Source organism: Peromyscus leucopus, chromosome 6, assembly GCF_004664715.2.
Source record: "Peromyscus leucopus breed LL Stock chromosome 6, UCI_PerLeu_2.1, whole genome shotgun sequence".
Classification (NCBI taxonomy): domain Eukaryota; kingdom Metazoa; phylum Chordata; class Mammalia; order Rodentia; family Cricetidae; genus Peromyscus; species Peromyscus leucopus.
Window position 1 is genome coordinate 99,772,791 of NC_051068.1, and position 20,405 is coordinate 99,793,195.

At 40.2% G+C, this 20,405-nt stretch overlaps 1 protein-coding gene across 27 annotated transcripts in view; it reads right to left on the minus strand.

Moving 5' to 3' along the window:
• Ank2 (ankyrin 2) overlaps positions 1–20,405 on the minus strand; it is a 596,100-nt gene that overhangs the window by 238,004 nt on the left and 337,691 nt on the right. For 3 of the 27 annotated variants that reach the window (XM_028856450.2, XM_028856459.2, XM_028856492.2), the window contains exon 1: positions 18,587–19,553. The exons of 19 other annotated variants lie outside the window; for them this stretch is intronic. In XM_028856450.2, coding sequence (XP_028712283.1) covers positions 18,587–18,715 — 129 coding nt within the window. In that variant the 5' untranslated portion in view covers positions 18,716–19,553. Of the gene's footprint in view, positions 1–18,586; positions 19,577–20,405 lie in introns of those variants that run through there. 5 more of the 27 variants (XM_037207081.1, XM_028856424.2, XM_037207056.1 and 2 more) reach the window with 4 other exon arrangements.

The following is a 20,405-nucleotide window of genomic DNA, read 5'->3' on the forward strand; positions in this document are numbered from 1 at the left end:
CTGTAGTATAAAAATACATGACAAATCATGAAACTGTCCTATATTCTGCTTGCTCTGTTCCTTGAAATAGTGACAATACTTTTGTGTTTACTGAGACACCTCCTCTGTTTTATCTTCTTTCCTTGAGCAGTGTAAGGTCAACTGGAGAAGTAGAGAGGCAAGCTGTCCTGAGTCTTATTGTGTTCTTCATCATGAAATCTCAGTTTCTGCTTTTGACTGAAGAGTTGCTACATTGGAGTCACTGAGGAGTGCAAATAAAAAAATCCATTGCACTTCCCAAAAGTTAACTCGGATCACTGCTCCTCTGCCTTACCCTTCATTCTCTTTTGGAATCAGGTGACTCCAAAATTGTGTTATCCTTTCTGCAAGTAATAATTTTAAAATACAAAACATCCTACATTCTTGTGGTGATATATTGTGCAGCCTAATAAACTTGCCTAAGGATCAGAGGACAGAGCCAGCAGAAATCAGGCAGTAGTAGCACACACCCTTAATTCTATTACTTGGGAGGCAGATATCTGTCTGGATCTCTGTGAGTTCAAGGCCACAATGGAAACAGAGACAGGCAGTGGTGGCACACAGCTTTAATCCCAGTACTGGGAAGCACAATGCCTTTAATCCCAGGATGTCTGGGCAGAAAAAGGTATATAAAGCATGAGGAAACAGGAACTCACTCTCTTTAGATTTTGTAGAGGTAAGAACTAATGGCTGGCTGTTCTGCTTCTCTGATCTTTCAGCTTTCACCCTGATATCTGGCTCTGGGTTTTTTAGTAAAAGATCATCTAGATTTGAACAACATGTTCTGTCTTCACATACAGGCATAGTCTGGAAAAAAGGCTCAGACTTTCAATCCCAAACCTGTGGTCTGTCTTTTAAGACATTTATTGAGATTTGGGGGAAATGAATCATTTTCGGGCTCATTTTCCTCCTCCCCGCCATCCCCCCCACCCCCACCCCAAAAAAAGGAAGTTAAAAATATCTGCCTCATGGTGAGAACTTCGTGATACACTCAAATGCACCAACATCTGCACCAGATCTTCTGTCCGGTTCTCCTGATGCATCCCACTCACCAATCCTATCACCCCTGATTTCAGAATAAATGGGCCAAACCGCTTCAGGCTTCCGGCTGGTAGTGACTCACAGGGGATTCATCTCCTCCGGATTCAGTGCCCCCTGCTTTTCTATTCCGCTCTCAACCATTTAGAAACAAGTCATTGTACCTTCGCCTCTATCTAGGGACAACCAATAATTAAGTTGCTGCTTCTCTTGCCTTGGTGCTAAGGAGGATTAACTCGTTTCTAAATTCAGCCATATCCCACTGGAGAGCTGCCATCGTGAGGGCTGAGGGGAGTGTGACCCTTAAAGTAATTCAGCAGTGTGCTTTCTTTCCCGGTACTGAAACCTTGTCCCATAATAAATATGAGTTAGGCGTGATTGGCCAAGAACAAGTATGCAGCCCCTCCTTGTTGATATCCAGATGTTGCTGGAATTCCCCGATGCTGTAGTCCCCCTGCCTGAATGAATCCCCAGTGTTGATTACTTCCAACAAGGAGAAGGTACACACAATGGTGAATGGACGGCCAGGACAACTGTCTCCTCTGGGTCTGTTTCTTCACCCTGTCCACAGAGCTAATGCCAGGTCCTCGATGTCCCTATCCATGACACAGAAAATAGTTCTGCTTCCATACTTTACATTGTGATACTTTTTAACTGAAAAAAGTTTTCCAGGTGTGGTGGTGGCACATGCCTTTAATCCGAGCTCTCAGGAGACAGAGGCAGGAGGATCTCTGAGTTCAAGGCCAGCCTGGTTTACAGAGTGAGTTCCAGGACAGCCAGAACTATACAGAGAAACTCTGTCTCAAAGAACCAAAATAATAATAATAATAATTTAATAATAATGATAAAAATTTTCCTTCAATTGCACATATTTATCAAAAGAATCATTCTCATTTATCTTATTAAAATGATCATACTGATAATTACATTTGAAATACAAACTATAATAAAATTGCAATATTGCAACTTGAATATGTTGAAAACTTAGGGAAAGAACTAAAAGGAGAAGTATAATTAAAACACATATTAAAAATAAAATATAGGGCTGGAGAGACAGCACTGCAGTTAATAGCAATGGCTGCTCTTGCAGAGGACCTGGGTTCAGGTCTCAGGACCCACAAGGCAGCTCACAACCTTATTCTAAGTTCAGTTCCAGAGGATTCTGATACATTCTTCTGGTCCCCTTGGGGTACCACACACTTGTGGTGCACATACACAAATGCAAGCAAAACATTCATGCATAGAAAATAAAAATAAACCTTAAAATAAAATGCATTTGAAAAATACAGACTACAATCCATATGAACTCATACATGCATATATCCATTATACCATATGAACAGAACTACAAAGATTTCTTTTCAAGAATCTGCTCTGATGTGAACTAATTAAAAAAAGAAAAGAAAAGAAAACATGCAATCAAGTTGCACAAAGCATTAACAGAGAATAGTTGAGACAGCTAGGAATAGTTTTCTGTTTTCTTTTTTACATACTGAAGATCTTTTCCTAGTCAATTTTATTATTTTGCTTGGTCAAATTCTTGGGACCCACGACATTAAATGGTAACTGAGCTCAAAGAAGAAGGGCTACAAAAATGAAAGAAAAAGCCTTTGAACCCTTCTTAGCCTTTGTCTACATATGTCACTTTAATATCTTGCCAGATGTTTGTATCTCTTCATCTTCTATGAAAATGCATATAGTTTCACACAGAGAGAAACTGCTCCTTCAGGATGCATGGAATCACAAAGATCCCATTGAAAATCCACTGTGAGGAATTCCAGGGCCAAGGCGTTGAAAATTCAGTCACAATACACTGTTTGTTGCAATACAAGTGTTCCTTGAGTGCTCTCATTTTACAGGTCTATCTTCACTTAAAAGTCTACAAAACACCGACACACCACAGCCGCAAAAGCCCCCATAAGCACTCCAATTCCTTAATTCACTGTCGCATTTCAGTGATGTGCATGCGCTTTAGCAGCTTTCAAATGAGAGACACTTGCAGCCATCAGGGACTTGAAAGTTTGAGAATTTGGAACACTGATAAGGTCCACAAGGAATGAAGTTTAACTTTCAGTATCACAGCCTACCCCCAGATTATCTGCATGCCTGGGTCAAGCATGTGCTACTATTTCATGACAGAAGCTTAAGTAACATTCATCAAATTAGAGTAGAGGGAAAAGAGAAGTTACAGATCTTCTTAGCAAAGCTTTAGGGCATTTAAACATGAGTTGGCAGTGTGGCAAATAATCAGGATTAATGAGAAAGGAGAGCGAGGCAAGAGGGTGTGAGGAGAGAGAACTGTCAACCTATCGTGGTGGGTTTTGTGCATCCCAAAAGAAAGTTTCATGTCCTAGAGAATGGGAATTCTTATTTAAAATTTATAAATGAGAAAAAACGTTAGTATTTTTACACATTAGTGTGACTAAATGCAAACAGAATACACTACATTTAAGCAAGTGTTACAAACAAACACAAAAATAGATCTCTAGGAAAGTTTTGTCCCAGCCTTCGAAACACCTTCAATTTCTTAGCTGATTTATAGTATCAAGAACAGCTTTATAGAAACAACTTTAAAGCCCTGATCAATATTGCTTATGAATAATTATTTATGCTTATTATTATCTACAGGTTGCCTAGGAATACTGAAATACTTTTTTTCTAGTTTTGATTCAGAAGATTAGCCCATGACAAGTTGGAGCAGAACAGGTAAACTAAATGTTTAGGATCAGCAAGGCATCTGGCACATATTAGGCAATGCTGACATGATATGGGGGAAATAGGTGGTCGCTGAATGGTCAGATCTCAGCACAGCAAGGCTGCACATGGTGCTCTAGACAAGCAGATTTCCCCTGGTACATTTAACCTTCCAAGGACACAGGCTCAGTGGGAATACCTAGAGGCCCTCAGGTAGACACATTTAGCTGTCACAGTACCATCAGTCATTTAGGTAAAGAACACAGATGGAATCTTAACATATGTTCAATGGATAAAATGATGTATCAACAGCATATGCCCAGCTTCTGATATTATAATACATTTAGTTATAACAGAAATTAGGCTCCAGCGTGAATGAACACAGCATATCTAAATATCTTACAAGAAAATTTGAGATGGGCAAGTATTAATTGATATTTTAGTACTTAATACTTTGTTAGTTATAATTTACATATTTTTAAAGGTTTGACTATTGATACTCTACTATTTTCCTTCCATTAATTTATTTTTATTCATTTATTAGTTTACTCATATTAGGAAAGAGTCTTTTTAAAAATATGACTCATAATTGTCTATTTGTGTATTTGCTCAAATTTATCTAGCATCACATCATCAGGTTGATGTGTCCCATCATTTTCTCTGGACTTTCTTACTTGAATCAGGCACTTAGGAACTAAGGCTGGGGCAAGGTGGAATCAATACTGTCATCATATCAATACTTCTAAATGTATGCATATTATTATCTGTAGGTTGCCTAGGATGTACACAGTTAGAAAACAATATATACACATACACACACACACACAATCTACATTTTTCCTTTATATTTATCTGGGTAGAGTTTTAAACAGAAAGCTCATACTGATTCTTCTATGGACATTTTTAATCTTTTGAAAGACATTTCCTTTTCTTTCACATAAAAGGGGGAAGAATCTGTTGACATAATAATATATAATAAGTATGGTGCATAGTGCTTTCAACAACACTTTCATTTCAGTCTCTACAACTGTTCTTCTTTGAAGTGTGAACCCACAAAAGTCTATTTAATAATTTATTAAGAGGTGCCATGGAAATACAGACTCACTAATACAGAGCAAAGTAGATACCACTGCTGATCCAGCTGCCATTCCACCCAAGGACGATGGGAACCGACAGCAAGCCACTCCCCACCACTTGATTTGGCTCTGACCACCCAAGAGAGAGCCAGAACCCCTCTCCCTGAGCTCTTAAGCAGTCATGTATGCAGACAAGAGCACATCATAGAGCTTGTTAACTCGAAGCCATTGGCTGAACGGAGCAAGTTCCCACAACACTTTTTTCATATATATTTCATTCATATGTATAAAATATCATTATCATTTATTCACATGTTAATTGATAAGAAAGTTATGGCCAACAATCACACATCCAGAATGTGGTGTAGCTGAGGCCTGAGTTAAGGACTTCCAACTCTATAGTATTTCTACTATGTCAAGCAGAAATATGAAACATTTTAACTGTTAGTCATTTATGTGCAAAGTCTCTGCCATTTAAGCACTGCCCCAGCCTGCCACCTGCTCACTCTCTCACTATATGAGACAACATGTTCTTTATTTTCCCCCTGCCATCTTTTGGAGATTTGTTTGGGCAGATGATTACCACTTCTAATATCACTGAAATGTAGAGCCTCACCATCACATTTTTTATTTAAAATTTTTTCATAAAGTATGTTTTGGTTATATTCTTTCCCCTCCTCCAGGCTTTTACTACCTCCCCACCCATCCAATTTGCATGTTCCTTCTCTCAAAAAAAAAAAAAAAACAGAAAAAAAAAACTAAAATAAAAAAAGAAACAAACACACAACACACCAAAACAAAAACAAGAGCCTGCTTTGTGTTGGTCAGTTATTCCTGGACATGGGCCTCATCTAGAATGTGGTTGATATATCTATTGGAGAACACTGGTTTTTCCCTCTCCTAGCAGCCACAAGTTGAAAATATCTTATTGGTTAGGCATGAGACTTTGTGTCTACCTCTCCCTTCTCAGTGCTGGGACTTTGTCTGGCTTGAACCTGTGCAGGTCTTGTGCATGCAGCCACAGTCTCTGTGAGTTCACATGTGCATCAGTCATGTTGTGCCTGGAAGACACTGTTTCCATGGAGTCATCCATCGATTCTGGTCCTTATCATCTTCTGCTTCCTTTTCTGCATAGACCCCTGAGCCTTGAGGGGAGAGGTGCAATAGAGATATCCCAGGCAAGGCTGCGTGATCCCAAGTCTCTCACTCTCTGTCCAGCAGTCTCACCATCATTTTTACTCATCTGCTCGTTTTTCCTCCTTCCAGGTTGTAGTTGCAGCCATCTGGTTTCCCTCCTTGCTGATCTTTCTGTGTAGCCATTGAACCCCAGCTATGTTCATCTCTTAGATGAGTCCAAGACTTTCCTGGCTGACCTCACTTAGCAGCCTCGCTTCTCCCTGTAATTGTGTCCTGTGGCTGTGTCTCCTTTCTACTCCAATGAGTTGAACTGCCTTTAAGGCTCAGAGTGCAGAAACCCTTCACCTTAACAAGCCTGAGCCATCTTTCAAGTCCAGCTTCTTTGCAAAAATTACCAACTATTTGCTGGGGATATAGCCTAATGGTGGAATGTTTGCCTAGCATGTGCAAGGTACTAGGTTCAATCCTCAGGACTGTAATATTAATAATAACAAATGATTAGACCTAACCTAGCACTCTTTTCTCTTTGTTTCCACTAATAGTAACCCTAAATAGGTACTTGAGGGGACATTTTTTTCTCTCAGTCGTCTTCAATGTAATATTTGGTGCACAATGGTTATTCATTAATATTTTCTGATCCAAGGGATGGCCACATCCTGAGCTATACATATATACATTGAAATCCACCTTGGAAATAGAAAGGAGACTTGCTGGACAGGGATGCAAGGAATATTTTTATCTAAGATAAGAATGAAGAGAAATAAAACAAGTACAAGTTCAAAGAATTTCTGGTCACCTTGAATTGAAACATGATTTAAAAAAAAAAAAAAAAAAAAAAACCAGAACAGAATTTTATGGAATATTGAAGAGCTCTAGTGACCGAAATGTTCCATAATCTCTTTCACAGCTGACTATGAGGCACACAACATAATTTTGGAGATTAAACATGCATATATCTTAGAGATTTTCTTCCTTTCACTATAAGAACAGCTCTGAAATTAACTTACTACAGATTCTCCTACCTGTCAAGGCTGCTTTCTGGTATGAGGCCTCACAGGTGTGAAACGCTGCCTCTTGTGTGGAACGCCTATGCATGCTCTATTTCATGTCCAAAGCCCCTGGAGACCTCAGTACAGTGCTACAGTGTGGCATTAGTGTCTTCTCTTTGGTCCTCTGTCATCCGCCTTCTTCCCACTCACAGTAATGTGTACTTTTTTCCTCTCTCACTCACATCTGGGCCTTGATGACGGCTCCTCTGAGCCCACATGAAAGCCCTGTGATTAGTAAGTGACCTCCTCAAAAAAATGCTCCTTGTTTCTATCCCAAGTGACTTCTGTCCCAGAGGAGCTGCAGCTTCCAGGCTGCCTGGTCCACTTGCATTTCACAGACTGCAGTCATTTTAGGATATGGCATGGTTTAATTAAGGATTCTGGCCCAGTGTGAGCTGGGGACCACAAGTAAGGAGGGGGTTGGTGTCACCACCCTAGAAGAACTGGAGGGTCGTTATGCTCACCACGTGTACAGTTGAATGGTTCGTGCATGCTTGAATTTCTCTTCAAGAGCTTACTATAGATGCTGGTCAGCTTGGTGTCATGAAAGTCTGAAGGCAGCTGCCATTCCTGATGTAGATCTTTGTGAAATGATTAACACCACTCCAGTGATATTTCTCTGGGGGTTTTTAGCGTTGTTGGTTCACAGAGCCTCTAATAGAAAATAAAAGAACCACAATCCACTTCCTCCAAATGACTCCAATCAACACAGAAGACACAAAACAAGAACCGCACACTTCACGGGATGACCTCATTTTCTAAATGAGGCCTTAATAACTTTCAGAAAATGCCAAACACCATGGCAGGAACCACTACTTCCCACTACATCAACTGCCAAGTAAGACCTTTTAAAGAAAATTTGCATCATATATACAAAAATAGACAATCACAAACCCAACTTAATGGCCCAAATGATGTTCTCCTTCCTGTATTTGTAGAAGGTCCCATCACCAAGGTAATCTGTGGGATCTTCCAAGGACAGTAATTGTGTCTGGGACAGAGAATTTGCTCAAAAAATAAAAAGTCATATTAAATGAAGAAAAGCTTTGAAATGCCACCAAACGATCTCACTTACAATAAAGAAAGGGGACAAAGACATCATCAAATATGGCACAGAACTACCAAAACCCAAAAGTGACCCTTGGTCCCCAGCATGCCACTGCTTAAACTGCAAACAGGTCAACATGAACCAAGGTCACCACTGGTAAATAGACTGAGCACAGGTTCCCCAATTGTTGGAACTTTTTGGAAGCTTTGTTTGCAGATCAGTCATAAAATTAGTAAACAGTCAACTGGTACAATGTCTGTTCTGTTCACTGCTTTTGTTTTGTGTGTATATGTGTGGGTGGGTGGGTGGGTGGGCACATGTGTGCATGTGAAGTCGAAGGTCAAAGGTCAATGTGTCTTCCTCAGTGGCTCTCCACCTTAGTTTTGGGACAGAGTCACTCATGGAACCTGGAGGTCACAAGCTTGGTTACACCAGTTGGACAGCATGCTCCAAGGTTGCTCTTGTCTCTGCCTCTCCAGTGTGCTGGGATTACAGGCATGCACTGGCTCTTGGAAACTCCAACTCAGGTCTTCACGTTTGAACAAGTACTTTGCCACTGAGCCATTTCATTTCACGAGCGCCCATTGCCTAGTCTTTATAATCTTAAAGACCACATCCATCTCTAATTTTGAGCTGTGCTTCAGAAGGGGTAGTGGCTAAACTCTATCCCAAAAGCCCTTAGTATTTGCTCTTTACTAATAAAAGCCGATTCTTAGTCATCATTTTTGGGGTGTTTATACACATTAAAAGTACCCCCTGAAAAACAGAAATTCTGGAAAACAACCTCATTGATCAATGAAATTAAGAAAGGAGTTGCGCCTTAAAGCGCAGTGCTGCAAGCCCGTTTGCTGGGGAGACTAAGAAAGAAGAACTGTAGGGCCAAGGCCGTTTTGAGCTCCAGAGGAAGTTCAAAATCAGCCTGGGCAATTTGGTGAGACCCTTTCTCAAAATAAAAAGTAAAAAGAAAGCTGGAGATATCTCAGTGATAGGAGTCCTTGTTCAGAAAGCATGAGAACCCAGGCTCAAGTACCAATACAGGGAAGGAAAAGATAAATTGTTATATATACAAAAAAGTGGTGTTTTTACTTTCAGCTTTTCTAACAGATATGAAAGATAAGTGAGATAAATTTGTAATGAACAAGTGTGTTTGCAAGGCATACATATACATACATATAGCCAAGAAATGTATAAAACTATGAGTAACACCATATTCCTAACCAAATAAATTGATTAGATTTGGAGTGCTTATAATAATTGTTCCCTGATGATTCTTTTCCTTAATGCTGCTTCTGTTGAAATGTTCCCCATGGCAGAAACAGCACAGCAGTAGCAAACAATGAAGGGACCACAGTGGGTGAGGTAGGAGATTGTTTTCCTCTGGCAGAAACGCTAATGACAGAAAATAAGAGGTATGATTCCAAGTGAACATGCCCAAAAGGTACATTCCAGAAGCCTGTACAACCAAGTACAGAATTCCTTCCTGGCTGCCCTGGAAGCTGCCATAGCCAGTAAGAGAATGAGAGAGCAGCTGAGAAAAAATATTCCTGAAAAACACTAAACCAACAACAAAACAGAGACCCCAGCATTATGAGAAGCTAGTGAGGGGTGGGGTTGAAGCTGGAGGAGGCCCTCCCCCAGACACCCATCTCTCCCATTTTCTATGATTTCAGGATCAGCCCTAGCCCAGCACAGGAAATAAAGGGCAGTTAGTGACTTGTGGTAGGAGCTGGAGGAGCGTCAGTGCCTCTAAATATTTGAGGTCTCCCAGGCTGCTAAGTTAATGATGAAATCCCTAGGACATTCAGCTGAGTTCCTTCAACACAGCACCAACTGCTGCACACAGAACATTTAAATCACCTTTCAGAGCATTCCTTCAAAACTCTCTCAATAGAGAGATATTGAATTATACAGCTCTCAGACACACATACACAGTTTGGTCCTGAAGACCATCCGATTGTGGCAAAAATAGGTAAACTGTGGACCCTGAAGCCTTCTGACTTACCTCTTAAAAACTTATTTCTTTCTCTCTGTGCTGAGAATTAATTGGTTGCTCTATACACTAATTAGTCTTATTAAGATTTTAGAAGGTCTCCTATTACACATGGAAAAATTTTCTCAATGGCAATTTAGAGCCACAGTAATTATTAGAAGCAAATGGTTGCTGATCTAGATTTTAAGATGAAGAACAAATGGTTGGTGGAGAAATGGAAATGTTGATTCTAGTTGTTTTAGCTTTTGTTTGCTACCACTGAGGAGTTTCAAAAATATATCAGTTATAGGGCTGGAAAGATGGCTCCATATTAAGAATTCTTGCTGTTCTTCCAGAGAACCCAGGTTTGGTGCTCAGCACCTACATGGTGGCTCACAACCATCAAACACTCTACTTCCAGGGGATCTAATGTCCTCATCTGGCATCTGCGGGTGCCATTCACACACAGGGTGCACAAACTTACATGCTAACAAAACACTCACATACATAAAATAAAGATAAATATTTCTGCTGTTGGTTTTTCAAGACAGGGTTTCTTTGGTAGCCGTGGCTCGTCTTAGAACTAGCTCTGTAGACCAGGTTGGACTTGAACTCACAGAGAACCTCCTGATTCTGCCTCCTGAGTGCTGGGATTAAAAGCATGTGCCACCACTGCCCAGCAATATTTTAAATGGAAGTTATGTTCTGTCTTTTCTCACACCAAACCCCCAGGATTCTGAGTTATTTATTTATGAGATAAAGCCAGGGGAGTATGAGTAGATACTCACAATCAACATTTTAAATCATATTCATCCCTAAAGCAAAAAAGTCACATTCAACTAGCTGATTCCGCTAGCAACTTACACAAGTCTCTAGAACGTGGGACGTGCCTTCTTAGCTATTCTTTATTTTAATATATAATATCTCTCACTGAGAATAAAGCCAAGTGTTCTTTGCAAGGAATTTATTTTGAGAAGCCTAAATGAAAAAGAAAAAAATAACAATCTTGAGAGATGATGTGAGTCTTAACTTCCTGGTGTTTCCACAACTCAATACCTGTACAAAATATGTTCCATGTCCTGTTTGATGACAAAATAGTTTTTCTTTTTCTTTTTTTTTTTTCTTTTTTGAGCTAAATTTGAAGCAAGCTTTATTAAATACTGGCCATGACCATGGATACTGGCCAAGTCTATATCCAAGACCCATGCTCAGAATATAGCTCAAAATTACATTAGTCAAAAGCTTCTAAAGACAAAACCCATAAGGCTACACACTTCCCACCAGTGTCCAATCAGAGGAAAGCATACATCCTGATGTACTTTCTGCCTACATAACCTCCTGCTTAGGTGTGATCAAGCACACATCCTGTGACATTGGGGCAACCAAGCTTGTTTACAGAAGCAAAAACACATGGCTTGTTATCCTGCAGGAACAACAGCCCCCGGAATTCTGCAAACCACTCAGTAACCATTAGAGATAATTTGGTCATACTAAAAAAAGTGGGGGGGGGGAGATCTGAGATGAAATAAATGACTGGTTCCCAATTTCATTTTTGGTCTCTTCCTGGATAGTAACTCTGATGCTATTTACTGTTGTCCTTGCATCATTAATACTTGAACTAGACACAAAAATTCCTGTCTGTGTGCCATTGGGCTGGTGGCCATTAGATCCCAGTATAAACAGGTACCCACCTCAGAGTCAATGATTTGACTCAGGATGCAACTCAAAGGGGAAATGTGATGGCTAACATTATGTTTTAAGTTTAAATCACTGTGCTTAAGAGATCTATAAAACAAAAATACTAACCTATAAGTCCTGCTTTCCCAAGAACTGATTATCTCTTTTTTCAATTCTTGAATTTTTTTTAATCTCAGGTCCATAAATTTGTGACTATTTACAACCACATGAATTTGACAGCTGTAACCCTAAGCTGGCCACTCACTCAGTGACGAAAGGAGGTTCTTCATAATTAAAACTAACAAAGACTCAAGATTCACAGTGTTGATGAGGGTGCCACTCATTTGTAACACCAAGAAGGGGTTTATGAATAGGCAAAGAGAAATGTATAGGATGAATGTCACAGAAGAAAATGTGTTTTAAAAGCATGGGTCTACGGAAGCTTCCACATTTAAATAGCTATCCCTGAACATTTTTAGTTAGACTCCAATGGGAAAGTAAATGAAACAAGACTTCCCAATATTCATTTACAAGTGGACACTAGACATGAGAATGGCATCTGATCAGGCAGAGTCCAAGGCCATCTCCAATCCATCTTGCATTAGCTTCCAGAAGCATCCACATATTGAAGGGAGTTGTAGAAAGTTACAGAAAGATGACTGGATATAGCTCTTTAAAAACGCTGATTGAAATTTCCATGTGTGGAGAGCCTAGAATGTAATGCACCATACAGGGTCATGTTATTCTGTTGGGATTTGAATCTTTAAACCCATGTTTAGTTTAGTGTCCAGAAATCTCAATGCATTTCCAGTTCTGGACTAAGCGTTGCTGCTTCCAGAATGCAGCTGCCCTTGGGAATCTGGCTGCCTAGTGCACGAGCAGAAGGCTCAAGGACAGGAGTGATGACGAGTTTCCCCACTCCATTCCTACGCAGCAGCTCTCGCCCACAGACAGCAAGGAAAAGGCAACAATGCTTGTCACTACAGTTTTTGCTTACAGTCTCCCACTATCTATGGAAGATGCATTCCAGTGGAGACCTGAAATGGGGAGATCATTAAACACTATGCACACTGAAAATGTCCTATACGTGTAGACCTGGAGCAAAGGTTGACTTATGAAGGAGGATCACTAAGAGACTAAGAACAATGAATGATAAAATGGAAGAGTTGTGACAATGTTTCAATGAAGATATATACATTCACCATTTTCTTAAAGAAATATCTGAACTGTCAGCATCATTACCATTGCCCTTTGGGGTCATTATTAAGTAAGAAATTGACTAAACCCAGATGTGTGGTACACTGGCAGCCATCTAACAGCCAAGAGGACTATCACGTGGTTCATAGGCAAGAAGCGGATAATAGGTGGACACAGTTAGATGAAAGCATTTTCACCCCAGGCAGGACAAGACAGGGCTGTGGAGGATTTTACCACATTGATCAGAATAAGCACACAATTGACAATTTATGAGCTGTTTGCTTCTGGAATAATTTCAAGTCTTATTTAACCTCTTGTAACTGAGACTGTGGCAAGCCAAAATGGATAACCGGGGACTACTGAGTTCCAACATATTCATGCAACACACTTCAAAGTTCTAGAAAATATTCCTCTCGACTCACAAATAAACAAACCACATTTCCATTTAAGAACATCCCAGTACACCTTTCAGAAGTCTTCCTCTCTCCATATTCCTACACAACCTGATGAGTGATCCATTGCCTACACCTATTAAGTATCCTCGTTGTCATCAAGTGTATCGCCAACTGAAGAATATGGGGGAATAGAGACATTCATTGGCAGGAGTGTTCCACTAAGGTAAGGCTGCAAACAGCAGGTCTTGTTCCTCCAAGACAATATCTAGGTATACTCAAATAAAGCTAAGAATTGACCAGAACCCCTCCTTTTTAATGAAGAATTTTTTGAAAAGGACACCATTTTTAATTCTCTTGTGACCTGTATAATATCACCTTGGAGTTTAATACATATAAATATGCAAATGCATTTTAGAAATCCTGACAAAGCAACACAAAGTGATGGCAGAGGTTTACCATGGGCTGCAGCTGGCCACAATTTAAGATAAAAATCCTGACTTTGAAAATTTATTCCCCAAGAAACTTATGAAATGTTAGGATAGAATTATAGTAAAAAACACAACCTTAAATCTACATCGTTTCCCTCAAATGCATTGTTTAGTATGTCCTTGAAGTGCTTAAATTTCTTTCAATTGTAGAATGTCATTTTAAGATGAAAACATACAACATCAGTAGATCAAATGGTTTACTTACAATCTTCATTGTTGGTATAATCATACTATCTCTTTCCCCAGTGAAATTTGGACCCAGACAGATCTGAGTTCAAATCCCAAATCAGCCACCTAATAGCTGTATGTGACTAAAGAAAGTCTGCTTCTGAGTCTCAGCTTCCTTGTCTGTGAAATCAAGAGGATGACTAATGTATACAACTTCTATTGAGGTTAAATGGCCTAATAATATGTGTCCAATATAAGGTCCACTGATACTTAATAAATTATGTTTTAAAAGTTCTACAAGGTCTAGCAGTTTTAACAATATAAATTAATAAGCTGTTCATTAAAAATAGATATCTGGGAATGGTGGTGCATGCCTTTGATACTAACACTCAGGCCAGGCAGAGGTGGTGCATGTCTTTAATCCCAGCACTTGGGAGGCAGAGGCAGGCAGGTCTCTGTGAGTTGGAGGCCAGGCTGGTCTACATAGTGAGCTCCAGGACAGGCTCCAGAGCTACACAGAGAAACCCTGTCTCAAAAAAAAAAAAAAAATACTAGCACTCAGAAGGCAAAGGCAGGTAGATTTTTGTAAGTTCTTGGTGAGCCTGGTCTCCATAGTGTGTCCCAGACTGGTCAGAGCTGAATGGTAAGACAAGAAGAAAAAGAAGAAGAAGGAGGAGGAAGAGGAAGAGAATTTGACAAAGAGAATGCTGTATATGTACACAATTGAGTTTTTGTGTGTCTGTGTGTGTGTATGTGTGTGTCTGTGTGTGTGTGTGTGTGAGAGAGAGAGAGAGAGAGAGAGAGAGACAGAGAGAGACAGAGAGAGACAGAGAGAGACAGAGAGAGACAGAGAGAGCGAATGTTGGCATATGTACATGTAAGAGAGGGTGTCATTATGCAAGCAGAGGCCAGAGGAGGACAACAAGTATCCTTCCCTATCACTCTCTACCTTATTTCCCTAAGACAAGAGTCTCTTGATAAACCTAGAGCTAGGCTGATCAGCAGCCCTCAGGGATCAGGGATCCTCATATCTCTGACTGAAACAGTGCTGGGTTTACAGGTGCACAGATGGCCAAGCCTGGATAATGAGATCAGAACCCAGGTCCTCATGCATGGACAGAAAGATGCTCTTACCCTCTGAGCCATCTCGCTAACCCCTACAGTGGAATTTTACTCAGCCATAAAGAATAAGTTGGGCCAAGAAAAGGGATAGAATAGAGATCATCACTTAACAAAAATAAACTAGACTAAAAAATACAAATCTTTTCTTTATGTGAAAGCTTGAAAAATAAAGTTATGACAGTAGAGGGTCAACTATGAGGCAAGGGGAAGGGAGAGGAATGGGGAGGAGTGACTATGATCAAAGTACATGCTAAGCATGTATGAAACGTCATACATTATGCCAGGGAGCAGGCAGACATGATGGATTTGAGAACCATTTGTCCATGCTGAGAAACAGGAAATACAAAAGCTTCTGTGAAAATTCATAGTGAACTTAAAATTTAATGAAAAATTATTTAAGTATATATACTTTGCTTTTGGAAATGTAACCATGTTGTCACTTCTACTCATTCCTTATAAATTACTTATTTTCAAAATTTAAAAAGTGCAGATGGGAAGTATTATGCAGCTGTAGAAAAAAAAAATCTTACACTTGGAATTCCTTTCTAGGGCTAGGGCTGTCTTGCCAGCATGAGAATTCATTATGATCTTTCACTTAGTTCCATCTGGCAGCTCGGGTCTCAAATTCTAGATTTCTAGAACAGGAACTAGACTTTGTACGTAGAAAGATTACTTAGTTAATACTAAGGTGGTAATTAGAACAGAATAGTCTCTTACCCCATGAATAGCAGATCAGTGTACTCTTTTTGAGCAAACAAGTTAAAGTAGTTTGTTTCAACTACTCTTGAACTGGGTTCCTTTGCTTAAAGCTTAGATTCACTGTAACTCTACTTACTATTCACAAACACAAAGGACACTACATTTAAATATTATATATACTATATATACTATATAGTATAATATTTAATATTATATATATTTAAATAAATGCAATATTAAATACTATATTTAAGTATTAGTTACTCGGAATATAGCCAAAGAACGCTGAACATTTTGCCTATTATGAGGTTGAAATGAAATTCCTTAATATGCAAACAGTTGCCTGTTTAAAAACACACAAATAGTAAGATGGTTATATTAAGTGTTATATAGTCAAGAACATAGTACAATTGAAGTTTACAAAAAGTTAAAATTTATTTTTAAAGTTTTATAAAATACAAAGTATGTATTCTTTTAATTAAGAGCAAGTTTACAAAGGCAGATTAAAATGAAGCTCAAATACAAGGTCACCTAATTGAATTATTTTAATAATCAATAACTGAACCTTATTAAAATTTCCTTTTCAAAATCAGTGTATTTTCCCCCCAAGCTCTGTAGTTTTATCTGCACTGGGGATGGGTCTTCTCTGAATTGTTTGCATAAAGAGGCTTATAGTCAAGAAGCCTTCCATAGACATGAAAGATGATGCTCCATATACTCTTGGACCTATTACCGATATATTCCCTTACAATTATGAAATTGCATGATTTCACATGATCACTGTGAAATGATTTTCTGAGGATGGTGTCCTAGAATCCAGGTAGGCATTTTCTTCCCTCCATGAGCTGTCATTTTCTACACCTGAAGAAATAATAAAGAACTAGGGCTGTCTTCTTTCCAATTGTATTTGAAAACCAGGTTGGGTCAGAATGAGTTCGTGGGGGAGGGGAACTTGTCTATCTAGGAAAGAAATATGATATGGCTCAAAAGTACACTCCATCATTTGGTAAACCTTTATTGTGTTGTGTAATCCTACACACATTTGTCATAGAAGCAAGTGTATATGAAAACAGAAGAACTGGGACAAACACTATCAACTACTCTGGTTCTAGGGTAGTGATATCTAAATGTGCCCAGATGAACTTGTCCTATGACATTACTACCAGCGATCTTGCTGACAGTGCTGGGTTCCAGCTGAAGCAAGACACAGCATCCAAGCAACTGAGATTCTGGAGAACTACTCCACTTGCCATTTTAACAATGTAACTTTTCAGGCATAATGTGATTTAGGAAAAAAAAATAGCATGGATAGCAAAGGTTCCCAGTGAATGCAATGCATGGCGCTTGGGCTAAGCAATGGTACTGGGCTCAGCTGGATGTTATTCAAGCAGTCCTGGCCAAGAAACAACACACTGTAATTGAGGGAAGAAATTATTTTAAAGGATATAAACACAAGAAAATGCTTTAGACAGTGATATTCTATTTAGAGGATTAAAACAAATCTACAAGGACTGTAGAGGAGGAAGTCAACCTCAACAAAAATGGCCAGTAAGACTTGGCTACTGTAAAAGAATCAAAACAGCCTTGAACCAAGGCATTTTAAAGGTCAGATAAACAGCATTAAATTTTCCCCAGAAGGGAAACCCTTCAATACACTAATTTTATTTGTTTCCAGATACCAATCGAACTAGTGGAGAAGTCAAACAGAAACAGGATGAACCTCTGTGCAGTGAGATCTCAACTCAGTGTGGCTCAAGTGTCTCTCAAAAAAATAAAATAAAATAAAATAAAATAAAATAAAAAAAAGACAATGCCTTTCAAATGCAAGGGTGACTGTGGCTGTTATGGGAGAAAGGGGAAAAGGTCCATGGAGCACATACATTAGTAAGCATGTGGGTCCCTGAGCATCTCTAATCCCAGGGCTGCTTAAAAACAGTTTGTGTACCAAGCACTATTTTTACATTCCGCTAATGTAAAAATACCATTTATCATCTGAAATCATTCAGTGTCCTACTTCGTTAATTGAAGTGTTTACATACAACAACTTCCTTTACAGGTCCAGGCCACTGGCTGAAGGAGTATTTCATTACTGTCAGCTTGCAAGACGTATACTTTAGGGAAATTTAATTTAAAAAATGTTTAACGGAAAGACAGACATTCCATAGTGTAGTGTTAGGAGAACTGATGATTCATTGCCTTGGTTAGCTAGATATTCCCATTTAATTACCATATTCAAAAAGTAAATTATAGAATTAATGATAGAAACTAAAACAGAATCTAAAAATGCAGGAATAGAGCTCACTGCACCAATGTTTTTAGTCTATTCTCACGTAGAATAATGTCAGCCCTCGGGAGCTCCTGTGGCTTACTCCCAATCAGAGATCTTTATCGAATCTACAGTAAGTGAGGAAGTGTCAGCGGTCCAGTGGTGGACAGAATTAGAAGAAGACAACCCTCCCGCCATACAACAACCCTTCCTTCTGTGTCAAGAGCTCAGAGTAAACCGGAAGGCTAGAGAACCCGGCTTTGAGATGGAATAATCTGAGGTTAAAAAAGAGAGAGAGAGAGAGAGAGAAAATGAAGTGAAGACGGATTTTGCTTTGCTTGATCAAAGCAAAGGAAATCCATCCTGCTCAGGCATCTCCTCCCAATGCAGCAAATTCAGGCGAGAGCTCTGAGCTGCAAGCTGAGCTTGGAAATGGTGCAAGAGAGTGATGGAAAAAGGGAGGACGAAGTTGCCAGTTCTCAAGGCTGATGATTCTACACCGCGCTACGAAGTGGGGGGGACGGGGACAGAGAGACTTTCCATACCTTTCTTTTCCGCTCCATTCGCTCCCTGGGGATTTTCCGTTGTTTTTTTCTCTCTCTCTCCAGATTTTTTTCCTTTTCATCCAGATCAGCCTCTCGAACTTTTTTGATAGAAGCGGCAGCGTGAGCCATTTTTGCAGACGAAATCAGCAGAGGATCACTTTCCACTCCCCAGCAATACAGGTGATTTTACTGCTATGTGGAGATGTGATTTTTCCCAGCAGAGCAATGGCTGGCAGCCAGAACACTCACAAAATAATCCACTCCGCCCCCGAGCTAGGTCATAATCTTGCTCCAGCCTCTGCAGCACCCATAATTCACTCGAGTGTCCCCCAGGTTGGCAGCCGAACCCCTCAGTAGCACACACCTGCACACAGGCATGCACAGGTGAGCGCCCACGCTCAGCAATGGTCCCAGGGGAGGGCGGAGCTCTGGACGCGGAGCTCCTCAGCAGTTGGGTGGCCCCGAGCGCAGACCAGCATCCTAATAGTTGCAAAAGCCTTCCTTAGGCTCTCATCACCAGTTGGAACGGTCTTGGGGGACTCCTCCAGACAGTCTGTCTTCAGACCGGAGCCAGGAAGAGGCCACCTCGGTGAAAGTCCTAGGGGGTGGGGAATTCGCTGCCGCTTGCAACCACACCTCTATGCAGGGCGAGAGAAAATGGTGCAGTCTCGCTAAGGACTCGCCGCTGCCGCCGCCGCCGCCGCGGTTGCTACGGGCAGCACGTGACATGGATCCCTGCGTCTTAAATCTCTCAGCCCTTCCCTTCTCCAAGGTACATTTCAAGAAAAGAATCAACGCTGCGGGGCCGAGAGGACAGGAGCAGAGCTAGAAGTGACTCTCCACTTGCAAGGCAATGAGGGCAGAGCCGGTCTGGAAAGGGCTGGGAGTAGCCGGGGCTTCCCGGTGCGGTTTCCAGACCCACGTGAGGCCGCCCGCCTTAGCATCTTGCTCAGGCAAGGAATCAAACCCAGCAGTATGTCAGTGAGCACCCTATGATCCGGGTTTGGCCAGGTTATCCTGAGGGGGGGGGGGTAGAGGAAGGTAAAGAGGAAAACAGGTACCCTGAAAACCATCCTCCATCACTCTAAGAGGGGCACGCATGTACCCTATTAGGCGACTTTGGAATTCTCAAAGATGTTTTAACCTACACGTTAATATGAAAGGCAATGGAACAAAATATGTAAAATTAGACTTTCCGAATGTTCTCTTCCATACTCGGTAGGGAAATACAGTGGAAGCAGACAATGTATAAGATGTAGATGTTCCTGTTACTCCCAATGGGGAGAGAGGACAAAGACTGAGAACATCACCTGTAAACTCAAGATGGAATTCTCCAGTCACAGATTCGGTCCAACTTTCAGAAGTTTGCTAAAATTGTATCAAGGGCTGATTGAATACTAAGAAGAGCACTCACTTCCCAGTTCTAGGTTTTAGCTGGACGGAGCCTCAACACCGCCAATCCAAGTGGATTGCAAAGGCCTTTCCTCTGCAACCTTTATATTTTAGAGGAACAATCATGACTACTATAGCAAGTGAGAGTAAAACCGTATAATCTGATCCTACGTGTATCCTATAAGTAGAGAAAAATATTGAGTGCTCTTTAAAAATGTTTATAATGAAACTCACCACTGTGCTACCTTAAATTTTTAAAAATGAATGATGTGTTTATATTGCTAAATGAAGACTACAAAAACCTCATTTTCTCCACTATATGAAGAGAGTATAATAGTGAAGGTTTTTTTTGGGGGGGGGGGTTGTTGTTTGTTTTTTTAACAAGAAAATGCTAGTTTTTTGTACTTTGGTCTTACATGTTTTAGCT